The 15,219-nt window shown below is 51.7% G+C and overlaps 1 protein-coding gene across 1 annotated transcript in view; it reads right to left on the reverse strand.

Annotated features, from left to right (window-relative positions):
* The window catches only part of SZT2 (SZT2 subunit of KICSTOR complex), a 55,815-nt gene that overhangs the window by 20,636 nt on the left and 19,960 nt on the right, over positions 1–15,219 (reverse strand). Inside the window, exons 6-31 of the mRNA XM_037743136.1 lie at positions 14,348–14,552; positions 13,822–13,928; positions 10,528–10,738; positions 10,163–10,333; positions 9,195–9,429; positions 8,875–9,004; positions 7,961–8,103; positions 7,554–7,706; positions 7,320–7,434; positions 6,889–7,106; positions 5,940–6,155; positions 5,507–5,585; positions 5,166–5,260; positions 4,729–4,897; positions 4,421–4,535; positions 4,219–4,332; positions 3,831–4,001; positions 3,562–3,656; positions 3,189–3,312; positions 2,923–3,087; positions 2,634–2,838; positions 2,249–2,364; positions 1,882–2,128; positions 522–663; positions 265–357; positions 44–122 (exon numbers count right to left, since the gene is read on the reverse strand). Of these exons, the coding sequence (XP_037599064.1) occupies positions 44–122; positions 265–357; positions 522–663; positions 1,882–2,128; positions 2,249–2,364; positions 2,634–2,838; positions 2,923–3,087; positions 3,189–3,312; positions 3,562–3,656; positions 3,831–4,001; positions 4,219–4,332; positions 4,421–4,535; positions 4,729–4,897; positions 5,166–5,260; positions 5,507–5,585; positions 5,940–6,155; positions 6,889–7,106; positions 7,320–7,434; positions 7,554–7,706; positions 7,961–8,103; positions 8,875–9,004; positions 9,195–9,429; positions 10,163–10,333; positions 10,528–10,738; positions 13,822–13,928; positions 14,348–14,552 (3,913 nt within the window). The remainder of the gene's footprint in view (positions 1–43; positions 123–264; positions 358–521; positions 664–1,881; positions 2,129–2,248; positions 2,365–2,633; positions 2,839–2,922; positions 3,088–3,188; positions 3,313–3,561; positions 3,657–3,830; positions 4,002–4,218; positions 4,333–4,420; positions 4,536–4,728; positions 4,898–5,165; positions 5,261–5,506; positions 5,586–5,939; positions 6,156–6,888; positions 7,107–7,319; positions 7,435–7,553; positions 7,707–7,960; positions 8,104–8,874; positions 9,005–9,194; positions 9,430–10,162; positions 10,334–10,527; positions 10,739–13,821; positions 13,929–14,347; positions 14,553–15,219) is intronic.

A 15,219-nucleotide genomic window follows, 5' to 3' on the forward strand; every position in this document is an offset into this window, starting at 1 on the left:
GGCGTGCACAGCCTTCCCCACCTTGATCCACTTGCCCACACACCTTCTTCTCCCATGAGCTCAGCCTCTGAAAACTCCAGGTCACTGACTTTTCTGTCTACTGTGTCCCGAGGGCCCTCATCCTAGGCAAAAAAAAAGACAGCTTGATCTAAGGCAAGACAAGAGCCACATCCAGGCCTCAGGGAACCAAGATTTAAGAGCCTGGGAGGGCTTCTGGGGCTGTGGGTTGAGGGAATGAGAGAGGTTAGGAAGAAAGCCACTCACTTCTCGCCTGCTGGATGGAGGGCAATAGAAGAAGTAGTGGGGATTGGAAGGCACTGTGCGGAAGTGGAGACGACTGATCTCTAGGAACTTCTCCTGTTGTGGGGTTTAGAAGGAGGTAGTAATGTCAGCCACCCCTCAGCAGGACACTACTGCCTACCCTAGAGCAGGACACATGCACACCCCTGACCCAGGAGAGAATCCTGTTCCTCTGCACGGGCAGGACTCTACACCTTTCTACCCTCACCCAAGCTTCCCACCTGGATGATGCTATGAAGGGCACCATGGGCCTCTCCTCTGAGCTGGCAGACATCTGTCAGAGAGATCTCTGGGCCAGGGTCTGGATTGCCAGGGACACAGGTGCTCTGAAACTCAGGCTCGCTTAGGTCCTCAGTCTCTATGCTGAATGGTTGGGGTAAAGGTATTAAGAATCACCAAGTTCTGAAGTAGCCTGCCTCCCAACTGGGGAGCAGCATAAGAAGCCTTTTTGTCTTTAGGAAGAGTGCTTGGCATAATGGCACAGGTGGTGAAAGAGGCAAGGAGAACCAACCCACACATTTTGGCTCTAACCTCCACATTTCTTTTTTTTTTTTTTTTTTTTCTTCAAGACAGGGTCTTACACTGTTGCTGAGTCAGGAGTGTAGTGGCGCCATCACTACTTGCCTTCTGAGTAGCTGGGACAACAGGTATGTGCCACCACACCCAGCTAACTTTTTAAATCTTTTGTAGAAACAAGGTCTCCCTGGTTGCTCAGACTGGTCTTGAACTCCTGAACTCAAGTGATCCTCCCACCTCAGCCTCCCAAAGTGTTGGGATTATAGGAGTGAACCACTGCACTCTGCCTTAACTTTCACATTTCTTAATGAACAGGGATTTCTATGAAACAGAGGAGGGGTAACTCCCAGTTTTCTGACTTGGATCACTAGGCTGAATGTGATAATCTTTTACAATGAATGGAGAAGAAAGATGGAGAATCAAGGGTTAGTAGGAAGAAAATGCATTCATTTGGGGAGCATGAAAAGTGGGAATCTAGAGCTCCAAAGAGAGAACTGGATTGGAGTTCCGATCTAGAAGTCATGAGCATATCCACCCTTCTGGTTCTTCTGTTTCCTCAATGCTAACACACTGCAGATGCTAGACCCATAGCTGTCTGCCTGCTTGCCTTTCTCCTTCTCTCCTCCCCTTCCTCCCTTCAACAGGGACCTGTTGAGCCCCTAAGGTGAGCTGGGGACTTAGCAGTGAGCAAAATACGGTTTTGGCCCGCATGAAATTCACAGATTGGTTGGGGAGGGCCCAACCCCTCAATAGGGCCCTATTGTGTGAATGTCCTTAGAACAAGTCTTTCATGGTTAGCACCTGGGGAGTCCCTATCCCTGACTTAGCTCATCACTCTACAACAAAAACCAGGGGAGACAGGGAGAACCTGAGAGGGAGACTGCTGCCTATGCCAAATGGGAGAAGGAAGGCTGCATGGGAGTCAGGAAGCCAGTGACAAAGCACTACTGCTTCTCAGGTGCTTAGGTACTACCTTGCACAGTCATTCCCCTGGACTGGAAGGTCCTTGTTTATAGGGACTTGGTCTGTGTACCCCCTTATCTAACATTCAAGTACAATCCTCACCTGGATTCAGAAGCTAGGATAGCTCGTTCCCGAGGCTCACCACCCTCCTCCATGCTGCTGCTGAAGGGCCCAGGGCTGAGAGGCCCAGGGCTTGGGGGTGCATGAGGCAAACCCCAAGTATGGCCACACAGTGCAAGCAGAAATGGGGTGATGTCTACTTCTTGTAGTATCTCCTCACAGGCATCTACTGCTGTCAGCAAATCCTGAGAGGTCACGCTCTGTGCTTGCTGCAAGCTTCGGAACAGCCCTGATGGAAGCGGAAGGAGCCATGAGGCTCAAGCTCTGGAATGGCCTTTCCAGTCCCCACCTGAAATCCCTGTATCTCCCCCAGACCCCCACTCCTCCCTCCCACAGCCCTCCTGCTCACCACGGACATAGCACCGCTGTGCATGCTCCTGCAGCAGGGCACAATGGTTAGCTGCCTCCTTGTACCGGGGCTCCATCCAGGCTGAGGATGGAGAGGGGTGGTCAAGGAACTGAGTCCTAGGAAGGGGAGGGAAAATGGAGCTTGACCAACTCCCCTAAGTGATACCTCAGACTCATTAGCCATCCACACTCCAATGGATCATCTATAGACACATACCAAGTGGATTCATGACCTAGCAAGTTCAATGGGTTTGCTGAGGGAAACCAAGCAAGGAGCCAGCAGGATGTGGCAGCAACTTTCCTGCCCATGCCCATTAGTATGTTCTTACTTCTTGGCTGGGAGCTATGGCTGGGAGAGGACACAGGTCAACACTGAAGGCACTCACTGGAAGATAAGGTCTCGGGGCGCCTGTGGGGGCTGCCTGCCAACCATCTGCTCCCTCAGTGCTTCCAGTGAACAGCTGTAGATGTAGACAGGACACCGGGTCCGGGGCCCATCTGCACTCTCTGTCTGGGAAGCCTGACGCCCAGCGTAAGCCTGTAAGTCTCGATGAAAGGGTGGGCTTAGCTCTCCTTGATTCTGGGCGTTGCCTGTAAAGAAAAGGTATCACGTGGTCTTCCAGCCCTGTCTGTTTCCCACTCCCACTCCTGCCCACCTTGAGTCAGCAGCCTCACCACAAGCCAGGGTTACACTGAGGATGGGGACTTGGGACTTTGTAGTTTTGACCCCAGTTTCTCCTAGATCTTTCAGACTGGAAGCCCCACTCCAATCCCCAAACTTAGGCTTTGTCTCCTCTTGAGGGGGTCCCTCCAGGCCACAGGCAGCCAGACGCTGGACATCTGAAGAGGAAGAGATATAAATCAGTGCTCCCTGGCTGGCCGGTGCAGGAGCTCAGGGGTTTATATCTGAGAGGGTTCGTGAGGAGGTCAGCAGCTGGCACCTGAGAAGGTAGCTGGGAGAAAAGTCAGAAACACATGTTGAGGGTTCACAAGCCTTGCATAGCAGCGCCACTGAGGGGGCTGTGTAGAGATGAGAGGCTTGAGAGATTCAGGAAGACCTACACTCTGTAAGAGAGAAACAGAAATTAATTAGAGCAATCTACGAGGGAATGTCAAACCCTGTTCCCCTCCTCCACCCTACAGCTGACTCATCTTAGGTATAGCTTCAAAGATCCAGGACAATGAAAAAAGACAGCATTCTGTCATTGGCAGATGCCACTTAGTCTCAAAGGCGCTAGAAGGTTGAGGCCTGCAGATGTGGTGCTGGAAGGAGGTCAATGTGACAAAGGCTCAGGGAAAAGAATCAGTGCTGACCAGGGAAGTAAAAGCTGAGTCTCCTGTGGCCTGGGTGCTGCCGAGTGCTTGTTCTTTCAGGATCCCATGAACCCCCAGCAGTGGCCCCTCTGCACCTACAGTGGGGGTAGAGATGGGTGAAAGAGGGCAGGGCCAGCAGAGAGGTGGGACTCTGAGTTGAGGAAAGGAGGAAGGGGAGGGCCAAAACTCAAAAGACAGAAACCGCCCTGTGAGGGTGGGGGAAAAGGTCTGGGCCAGGGTCTGGTGTCAGAAGCAGGTGGGGAACTCACCTGGAATGTGGCAGGTCCGCTGCAGCATCTCACTCAAGAAGGCAGCCTGGTCAACAGGGGTCAGTGGGATCTCCCGGTCACTCAGCTCCTGCCCCAGGCAGCTGTGCAGCAGGCACAGCACCATGTCGTTGGCGGGACAGGACCCCTCGGCGAGAGGGACACCCTCTGGCTCTGCCCGACACACACTCTGCTCAGCACCAAGAGCCTCCTGCTGCCCAGTGTCCCCGGCTCAGCTCTGACCAGCAAGGCCCCTCCTTTAGCCTCATGTACTCCTCCTGCCCCCACCACTCATCTGCTCACTTGCTGACCCATCTGTTTGCTGTTTTCTAATACTCCCAGGCTTGCTGGCCCTTTAGGTATAGGGTGAAAGGGTACAAAGTTCACCCACCTCTGGAAAGCAAAAGGAAGAACATCTGGAGCTGCTGGCACTGTGGCAGCAATCCCATCAGGTCAAAATGGAAAGGGATCTCATGGACACAGGCGTCTCCTCCCTGATCCAATCCTATGAGGGAGGAAAGATAGGAAACAGTGAGACCCAGATTACCCTACCCACTCCCCTGCTCCACCAGTGTGCCGCCTGCCCCACTCACCATCAGAGATCCTTGGCTCTTGGGGCAGAGGGCCCCACTCCTTGCTCTGGCACAGCTGTATCAGGTATTCAAAGCTCAGCATGGAGCCTATGCAGGCAGCATCCCGTGGGTGGAGCTACAGGGAGGAACATGAGAGGTCCGGAGTCAACCCCTCTTAGCCCAGGATACTCTGGGCTCCAGCTCTCCAGGAAGCCCCAACAGTCCCAGACATTCAGAGGGACTGGCAGGCCCACAGGCTGTGGAACTCCAAAGGAGATGGCACCCTAACCTAGTGAGAGAGGTGGGGGTACTGCTCTGAGGACACTCACAGCTTGTGGGATCTCAGAATATGTCAGGTCCTGGAGGTGCTTCCAGCTTCCAGGGCCAGGTCCCACTCGCCCATACTGTGGCTCCACCCATACCTCGGTGACCAGATTGAGCTCTGAGTCTCCCTCCAGAGCCTCCACTTCCACATCATTGTCATCATCTGTCGAGAAGCTAAAGGAGGAAGGGCTGTTGAGTCCAATGCATAGCCTCATGGCAGGGAGTGAACCTCATGGAGGGAAGGAGACAGGCACAGAGAACAGCCAAGAGTCACACAAGGCCTTCCCAGACCGGCGTCGGCCTGATGCATTCATCTAAACACTGAACCCCCTCCCTGAATTTGGAATTAAGATCATCTCAGGATATGGAAGCCATTCCTCTAGGGGATGGTGGGGAGAAGGATCACTCTGCAGAGGCAGCTCTCACGGAGAGCCAATCTCACCTGTCTTTGGTGGAGGCAGAGTGTGGGGGGAAGAGGATGTACTGGACAACACAGGTGTGTTTCTCTTCAGCTGCAGCCTGCCCTGGTGGTTCATTCTGCACGCAAAATAGGAGATCTTGGGCAAATCCCAGCCAATGCAGAGATCTGGCCTAGCCTAGCTCTGGCCTCAGAACTTTGGTTCCCTCACCACATTGTCCTATGACTTCAGCCTAAGACCTTGCATCCTCTGGTCACATGGTCCCTGTGAGGCAGAGTTTGTAGCAGTCCCAACCCGGCTCAGAGGCGAGTGTCCCTGGGATGACAGACCTTGGCAGGGAGGTGTCATGAGGGATGGCACATACCTGAACTGGAAGTTCCAGAACCATGTTGATGATTCCTTCTCCGCTGCAGGCGAAGTGGAATCCTTCAGAAAGTCGGACTCTGAAGCCCCATAAAGACAGGGGGAAGGCCAGGATAAGATGAAGGAAGAAGAGACACTGAGACTATAGGCTCTCCCCACACACACCCACCTCCTAGTAGTCCTCAAGGAGCCAAGTCCACTGGTAGCCCTGCTCAGACTGGCAGTCCCTCAGGGTATAACAAGTCCAATGAGGATGAGAGGCCAAAACAAGTCGGGGGATGGGAGGAGACAGGGAGGGCAGTAGCAGGTGCTACTCTATACTTGAAACTGGGAATTAGAGAGGGAAAATGTGTGCTAGAGGCTTTCTGCTAGTGTCCCAGTCTACACTTGCTCTCTCCTTGCCCCAAGTGGCCTAGCTGGTTTGGATGACATACTCAGTGAGGATGGAGAGAAGGTGGGCAATGGCGCTGAGAGGCAGTGCAGGGGCCAGTCCTGATGGGACACTCCAAAGCCAGCGCTGATGGTAGAGGTAGCGGGACAGTGACGCTAGGCTAGAAGAGGCTGAGCGGCCTGAAACCAAAGGCAGTGGGCCTGGTGGCTCCAGTGTCAGCAAGAAGGGTGCCCGGTAGTCCAAGGGTAGCTTCTCATACCTAGGAAATGGGACAGCGATCTCTATTCATCCCCCACTAAGCTACACTCTTCCATATCTCTGTACTACTCATCCCTGCTAAGCCACGCCCTCCACATCTCTGTACCACTCATCCAGGGCAAAGCCACAACCTCCACACCTCTGTACCACTGATCGCTGCTAAGTCACACCCTCTATACCTCTGTATCACTCAACCCCACTAAGCCACACCCTCCTACACCTCTGTACCACTGATCCCTAGCTAAGCCACACCCTCCACACTTCTATAGCACTCAACCCCGCTAAGCCACGCCCTCCACGCCTCTGTACCACTCAACCCCGCTAGGCCACGCCCTCCACGCCTCTGTACCACTCAACCCCGCTAAGCCAAGCCCTCCACACCTCTGTACCACTCAACCCCGCTAAACCATGCCCTCCTGCACCTCTGTACCACTCATCCCCTCTATGCCACGCCCTTCCACACCTCTGTACCACTCATTCCCACTAAGCCCCGCCCTCCGCACCTCTGTACTGCTCATCCATGGCTAAGCCATGCCTTCCACACTTCTCTACTGTTCATCCCTGGCTAAGCCACGCCCTTCCACACCTCTGTACTGCTCATCCCTGGCTAAGCCACGCCCTTCCACGCCCTTCCGCACCTCTGTACCGCTCATCCCTGGCTAAGCCATGCCTTCCCACACCTCTGTACCACTCATCCCCGGCTAAGCCACGCCCTCCCACACCTCTGTACCAACCTGATGAGCAGTTTGTCCAGTGGCTTATGCAGGACCACAAGGCAGGGCCGGTCAGACAGGGCCTGCTGTGGCCCCAGCACAGGAGGTGACTTGGAGGGAGAGCTGCTCCCACCAGTGCCCCCGAGCCCTTTTCGTTTCACCTTGGGTGTTGGCTCCTTGCTTTGTACTCGGTGGGGGAAACGCAGGCGCAGGATCTCTTCCCTCAAGCCTGACACAATCTGAGGGCAAAATGTAATCAGATCCTCCTACTCCCATCTCCTACAGGTCTGGGAGAAGGGGCCCACAGACAAGGTGAGAGAGCCCTCTTCTCCAAATCTTCCTTGGTCTGGGGGTTCCTCCCTCTACTAGACCTGGCCCTGTGGGGTTTGGGGATGGGGAGTTAGTCTACACCCCAGGGCTCCTTGGTCAGAGTCAGTCAGGGCCCAGCTCACCTTGTGCCGGGCCGGTGCTGGAGTGCCAATGGGAAAACCCAGGCGAAGAACCATGCATGGGGCCTTGGAAATGATGCGGACCATGTAGAAGGAGGAGGGGGGCTGGTCTGGGGCACTGGGGAGAAATGGGAGTCAGTGAGTAGCCTGAGGTTGGCAGGAAGTAGGAGTGAGGTCTGGGGTTAGAGGGAGAACGTGGGATGAGGTGGGGGGGTAAGGGAACATCACTTTCCCCACCTGGAAAGGAGCTTGACATAAGAATAGCCCTCGACTAGCACGAAACTGCTCCAGTCCCGAAGCAGAGAGGTCAGGGAGGAGTGGGAGATCCTGCACTGGATAGTGCTGTAGCGCCCATTGCTGCCCGGGGTATGCAAGTGCTTGGGAATTGGTCTAGGAAGAGGGGTGTGGACTGAGGTTAGACTTCCCAGCCCCAGTCTTGGAGAAAAGGAGTAGACTACTTATTCTCTCTTCTAGGCCTTGCCTGAGGTTATGGGGACTGATGAGTAGGAAGACAAGGAAAAGGCCATAGTTTTCCTTGGCCACAGTTGGTAAGAGCTTATCTGCTGTTCCCCTTCCCATCATTCTCTACCCCCAGGGCCCCTGATACTCCACCCCAACTATGGCCCAGCCCTAAGGGCACCCACGTGTCGTGCTCCAGGATTAGCACCAGGCGATGCATGTGCAGCCAGCGCTGCCAGGAATTTGTATCCATGGACAGCACTGGCTTCCAGTAGGCAGCAAACTGGGCATGGGATGAGTCGGAACCACTGGGCTGGAGGGAGAGCACCTGGGGACAGGAAGGACAGCACTATAGGAGCATTTGTGGAGGACCAGGGTACAAACTCCAAACAGCAAACAGAACCATGGGTGGACTCTGTTCAGGGTGTCAGAGACAGCAGTGGTTTGAGGCTACAGCCCAGCTGGAGACGGAGGCAAAAACTGCTTCCACTATGAAGGCTAGATTTGGATGACTGAGCCCAGGGACAGACTGTGTAGCCCTTTAAAGCTGAATCCAGAAGGATGGAACCATGAGCCCAGCTGATGTCACTGACTTGGGAGGAAAGCCACTGAATGGTGGCAGGACTTCATGATGTGGCCACTGCACACTAGCATAAGCCACCTGCCCGTCAGTGTAAGGCTGACAGCATGGACTGAGTGTGAAGAAAGCATAGGACCAAGGAAGCTGTGGTCTTCAGGAAGTACACAGCTCATGGTGGCTGGTGGTGGATAGACACAGGTGAAGGTGGCTGGGGGAGGCCAGCGTATGCCACATGGATATGGGGCAATGGCTGCTGGGACTGGGGTACCCCCACCTAGATACTGTGCAAGTCTCTGCCTCTGTGCTCTGCTCAGAACACCCTGTCTCTATAGATCCTCCTCTTCCCCGGGACCTTAGGAAGAGGGAGAAGAGAAGCTCTCAAGGTTAAAGCTTGGGCTTCTGGCTTAGGTGCCTCAGACGTGAGAGAGAAATGAATAGAAGGTGGTGATCCTGGGCTCCAGATGCTGTGCCAACCCAAGTTATCATGAAATGGGGCTATTATACATCAGAGCCACTCACCGGAGTGGTGGAACCTGGAGGGATGTAGAAGAGTGGCACTCCGCTCTTGGTGCTGTCAGGAAGCGTGAAATGCTCAGGCACTGAGGAGAAGGACTGAAGGTGGGCAAGCATCTGGTCTGTCTGGTTGATGCTGTAGAATAAGGGCCAGGCCTGAGGCACATCTGACTCCGCTGGGTGCAGATGAGGGGAGCCTCTGGGGGACATGGGACCCTGGACAAAAGCCAGGTTCTCAAGGTGATGCTCCCCAGCTCCCACCTTCACAAATCTGTCCCTCCACACAACAAATGGGGCAGCACTCACCAAGTGGTGACTTCACTGACCTCTGCAGTGTGTTCCAGAAACGTCGGATAACATGGGTACGATATAATGAGCGAATGGGCTGCCTTAGTGCACAGGACACATCATGTAAAATGTCGTAGCCACCTTCCATTGTCACTTCCACTCGTGTTACTCGAGGGCCCTCAAGCTCCAGGGGCCAGGGTGCCACAGCCACATACTCAATGCGCATGTTGTGTTTCCACAGCAGCACCAGCTTCACCTCCAACTGGGACCCTCCTGAGGTTCTCGAAGCAGGAGGGCCAGTTAGGAGAAGGCATAGGACTCCAGGCCTGGGATCGAGTCCTATCTGAAACCCCTATCTATCTCATGGAACCTAGCCCTGCCAAAGGTTCCAAGCATGGTTCTACAGGTTTTAGGCCCAGAGCTGGCCAACTGACACAAACACAAGTTTGTGGAAATCTGAAAACCAAGCCAAGTTCAGGATCCCACACCACCTCAGTTGGTTCACCTTGGGCAAAAGGAGATGGAACTGGGAAGCCCCATGCTAAGAGAGTTAAGTCCTGATGACAATTCAAAACACACTGTCTCAAGCGATAAGGTCTTCACTGTGACACTTTCATGTGTAATACGTGTGGGTGTTCTCACACACAAATTCTTTTTTTTTTTTTTTTTTTTGAGACGGAGTTTCACTCTTGTTACCCAGGCTGGAGTGCAATGGCGCGATCTCGGCTCACCGCAACCTCCGCCTCCCGGGTTCAGGCAATTCTCCTGCCTCAGCCTCCTGAGTAGCTGGGATTACAGGCACACGCCACCATGCCCAGCTGATTTTTTGTATTTTTAGTAGAGACGGGGTTTCACCATGTCGACCAGGATGGTCTCGATCTCTTGACCTCGTGATCCACCCGCCTCGGCCTCCCAAAGTGCTGGGATTACAGGCTTGAGCCACCGCGCCCGGCCCTCACACACAAATTCTTAAGACATCTGTGGGATTACGGCGGGGCCAACTTACCTTTGGCCAGTGTAACCTCTCGGACACTGTAGCCCTCTCGAAGCCGCACAGACACGGTGCTGACCAAGTCAGCTGGCACCTCCTTCTCAGTGTGCTTCTTCCGGCGCAAGGCAAGGGCAGGGTTGCTGCTTGCAGAGACCAGGTGCTCATTAAAGAGGCGGTGCTGAGAGCCTAGAAGACCAGTGGTGATGAGAAAGGAGAATGGTTATCTGCCAGCTGACTGATCTGCAGGGGGGAAGGGGCTATGCTTAAATCACTGTGAGGTAACGCTGCCAGCGGAGCCAGCCCCAGTTACACTTTCAGTCCTCCAGTCCAGCCCATTCTATATTCCCTCCTTCCCACACCCACCTCAGTATGCCTCTCACCGCAGTAATATTCAGGGTTCAGTGCTTCCCCACTGCGCAGGAAGGAATAGAGGAGAAATGCCCGGTGGTAGACTGTCAGGCCCAGGTTGCCCGGCTCTGGCTCAGGACAAGTGGACAGGTAGGAGCCAAAGGTTGCCATTGCGATGAACTTCATTAATTCCACATTGGGCACATGGCCAAAACTGCAGTCATAAGAGTAAACTCCTCCTACCTGGAAAAAATGAGCAACTGAAGACCTAGCTCCATCAGAAACACAGAAGGAACAACAGGACAGGAAGAGACGGCTAGATGGCTGCTCCCAGTCCCTGGACCACAGAGTGGGGAGCAGGCCAGGGTTCTCCCAGGACAGATCATTGTCTGTCTTTCCTTCCTTGAGCCCTTCTATCTGACGCCCATGCTAACCCACCACAGCATCCTCTGCCCTTCTTCCTCAACATCTAATAGCTCACCACCTCCTCCACTAAAGGTTTTGGCAACTGGTTCACCGACTTCCTGTCATCATACTGAGAGACTTCAGCTTATCAGCACTCCTCAAACTTTAGGGTATATAAAAAACACCTGAGGATTTTGTTAAACTGCAGCAGGCCCCTGGGATGGGGCTTGAGATTCTGCATTTCAAACAAGCTTTCTGCTGGTCTGTGGTCTACATTTTGAATACAATGGCTGTAGATGGAAATTAGCAAGCTACACATACCCTGAGGGCCAAATCTAGTCCATCACCTATTTTTGTGAATAGTTTTATTGGAACACAGTCACACACATTCACTTTGTATTGTCTGGATGCTTTCACGGTTCAACTGCAGAGCTGTGACCAACCAATGTCCCACAAAGCTTAAAGATTAAGTGGCGTTTGCAGAAAGTGTTTGCAGGTATGCTCCAGATGACCCATTCAAGCCCCTGCCTTCTGAGTTCCTTAACTCTCATCTCCAGTACTTTGTCTATTCCACTCACCTGCCTGTAGGCTACACGCTGGCCCTTGGCTTCACTTGGAAAGAATTCATTTTTGCAATTTAAAATTGCTACATCCTACCGATTACACACAGCACTACCTCCTTAGCTTCCTTCCACCCTCCTGCTACTGCTCTTTGACCTCACTGAGACTATCAGGTCTTGAACCTCTGCTCTCTCCAAATCTATCCACATTGTCCTGACCCTCCTTTCTCTACCCAGCCTGGACCCTACGTTGAGGCAACTTCATAAGCATCACTCTCAAATCCCTGCCCTCTTCACTCTCTTCTGCTTCTTTGAAATCCCAACTAGGATCACAGCCTCTATTCTTGGCCAATGGTGCCCAAACTGACAGAACTGACAGCTGTGTAAGCTGGCACCACATCAAAACATATGACACCCAACTCAGCTAGTCCTTCAAGGCAGTCCCCAATACTGCTTCTTCTTTCTAATTCTGGCCTCTCTTCCTTATAGTACTTGACTTCACCTTCTACCTCAGAGAGAAATTGGAGGCCCTTTGCATAATTGATCTATATCTTCCCTTCTATCACCTAGTTTCAAAGAAAGAAAGGACACTTCCCTGCTCCAAAAGAATCCCTCAATCTGTTTAAGCCAATGTACTCCTGTTCAATTTAGAGACTACTCCACCAGGCTCCCTTTTCATTCCCTTATTTTCAAACTCTTCTTCACTATAGATCCTTAGAAACATGCTTAAGTCTCTAGCTTTAAAAACAAAACAAAACACTCCTTTACCCTGTACTTCCCTCTGGATACCATTCTCTCTCTTGCACTGCTCTTGATCTCAACAGCCAAATTTCTTGTGTCAACATTTGTCCCTATTTCCTTCTCTTCTATCTACTCTTCACTCCCCTCACCACCTCTTCACTAAAATAAAATGGCTCTGAAACAGATCCCCGTGACCTCCTAATCACCAAATCCAAAGGGCACTTTTCATTCTTCATTTTATTTGATCTTTCTATATTCTCACAATGTCGTTACCATTGTGAGAGGCGGCAGAAGGATCAAGTAAATTTTCTTCCAAAAATTCTGACTTCTCTGACACCAGAATCTCCTGGTTCCTGCCTGATTCTTCATTCCTTGCTGGGCCCTTTTCCTATGAAAGACTTTGAACACGGGTGTTCCCCAAAGTTCTTCCAGGAACTTCTTCTGTTCTCAGTTACCCTCTGAAGCCTGACAAATCCTAAATCTCTACCTCTCAAACAGGGTTTGTCTCCTGAGTATCAGGATCTGTGTATTCAACTGCTACCTGCTACAAATAGCAGCCATTTATTAAATGATTATGCACAATGTTACATACTTTAAATGCATCTTGCCTCCCAGTGAGATAGGTACTTTTACAATCTCCATTTACAAATGAAGCTGACCTAGAGGTGAAGCAATGTGCCCAATGTCACACAGTTAATAAATGCAGTCAGGATTTAGACTAGCATGCCTAACTCCAAAGGTGATGTACTTAACTACCTATATTGAATCACAGGCATCTCTAACACAACATGCACAAATCTGCATTCATCATCTTATCCTCACTCCACCACAACTGCTTCTCCTCCTTTTGCTTTGCCTGCAACCCAGTCATCGCTGGAGTCAGAGACTTAGAGACATCTTTAAGCTCTCTTCTCACTCATCTCCTACCCACATCTTGCTAATCATGAAGTCAGGTTGACTCTGCCTCTTCAGTTTTCCCAATCCTCTTAACTCAAATTTAAGCCCTGATCCTCCCTCACTGCAATTAATAGCCTCCCGACTTCCACCCGTCCTTCACCCAGCAGCACAAGTGACCTTTATAAAACATAAACCCAACTAATGACTTTCCTTCTATCTATCTGCATCACCCACAGAATTATGCTTAACCTCATTAATACAGCTGAACCAGATTTTCATGTTCTGACCTGTGCCTACCCCTCCAGCCTTGTTTCCCATAGCTCTTTACCTCCTTCCCTACAGTCCATCAATTCAAATTAGCTGCAGTTCCCTGACTATACCTTTTCCCCCTTTGCTTAAGCTAGTTTGAGCTGGGTTTTCTGACCCTTGCACTCAAAACAATAACGACTAATCTACTGGGGGAGGTGGGACTGGAAATGACTGTGAGATTTCAAATGCTGCATTCTTTTTGCTGTAACAGCTATTTCCCAAATCCTAAGAAAAGAGGAAAAAAATGAGTCCTCTCCCACCGCTGCCACCTACCTTCTAGACATGACTCCTTCCCCCTGACATAACTAAGTAATTGACTTTACCTGGGAAATCACCACCTGTAAGAAAGTCATCAGCCATCCCAACTTTGTGAGATATTCTATTTCTCTCTCCTCTGTCCTAAAAAGTCCTCACCTGCACAAAGGAACAAGCCACGGTGCCACTGCGAAGCTGGTTCAGCAGCGTCTCACAGACAGCTACATCAGGGACACTGGTCACCCCATCCGTGATCACGATAATCCCTGGGGCAGGAAATACCAGATCAGACCTGGAGACACTGACCAAAGTTACAGGGAGGCACCCAACTGACAGGGCCCTCCCTGAAGGGCTCAGTGTCTGCCCACCAATATGTGTTATGAACTTCAAACACCTTTCCTTCTCCCTTACCCTCCCTGTTTCTTCCTCGTGAGTGCCAGATCATAACCTCCCTTAAGTGATGTCCTTGGAGCTCTACTCCTTCTAGGGTCCCTGATATTTGTCAGAGTTGAGGGTTCCTGAGATATACACTAATACATATTTACATTTTGCAAACAAGAAAAAACAAGGAAACAGATTCTCTTCCCTGGGGCCCACTGATTCCCTGGAACTACTATCTTTGTTGATAGCCCCACCCTTCCTGTATCCCTGCTTCCCCAGTCCCACCAATATTCCTTCTACTGACCTGCACTAGAGTTTGAGGGTAGTAATTGCAGCGCCAAGATGCCCTGACGAATCATACTGACCAGCCCAAGATCAGCTGTCACCATGGAGACGCCTACCTTCCGGCCCAGTGGCTCCCCTGCATCTGGGGACTGGTCTTCTGCCTGGCCCCATGTTAAAGAAAAGACAGAATGGGACAGATGGCACTGCAGCCCCATCCATGGCAAAGCCAGAATTTACAACCCAGCACTTCTCAGGCCAGACAGCCAGAATCCTGTGAAGACCCCAATTCCCATACAACGAGGCTGAGTCTTGACTGTGCTTCCTCCCCGTGTGTGCTCAGATACTGAACCTCAGAGGCGAAGGGAGTTCGGCACCAGATGAAGCATCAGACTGTACTGAAGTGGGCCTTCTCCATCTTTTGCCAACAAGGGCCCCTTTCCATATTTTTCCATCACTGTTATGAAATATTTTATACCTCAGTCAAATTACATGACCAGTCACAGGCACAACAGAACTGCCATTTGCCTGGCTACTTCTAGGGTACCCAAAGTAATGAGACAGCGAAGTCTAGTGGGCCCAAGCAGCTTTATCCCTGATTGTACAAAATGTTAAGTAGAGGTCAAAGCCACCCATGAATCACCTTCTCAGATCCAGTGGTGGAGAAGAGCTGGGGCTAAAAAAATGCAAACAAACAGCTTTTACATTTTCTCACTGAAAGAATCTGTGTTTTGGGGAGTATATCCGAGTCCTGATCCAACAGGGAGCGTGTCATGAGCATGCCTATCCTTGGCTCACTCTGTGCCAGCTCTTAGCCCTTTTCTGCCCTAATTGGACTATCTCTTCTCTCTGCCCTCTGTCCTTAGCTGCTCCTCTAAGTTGCCTTTGCCCACT

This window comes from Cebus imitator, unplaced genomic scaffold, assembly GCF_001604975.1.
Source record: "Cebus imitator isolate Cc_AM_T3 unplaced genomic scaffold, Cebus_imitator-1.0 Scaffold136, whole genome shotgun sequence".
NCBI lineage: Eukaryota > Metazoa > Chordata > Mammalia > Primates > Cebidae > Cebus > Cebus imitator.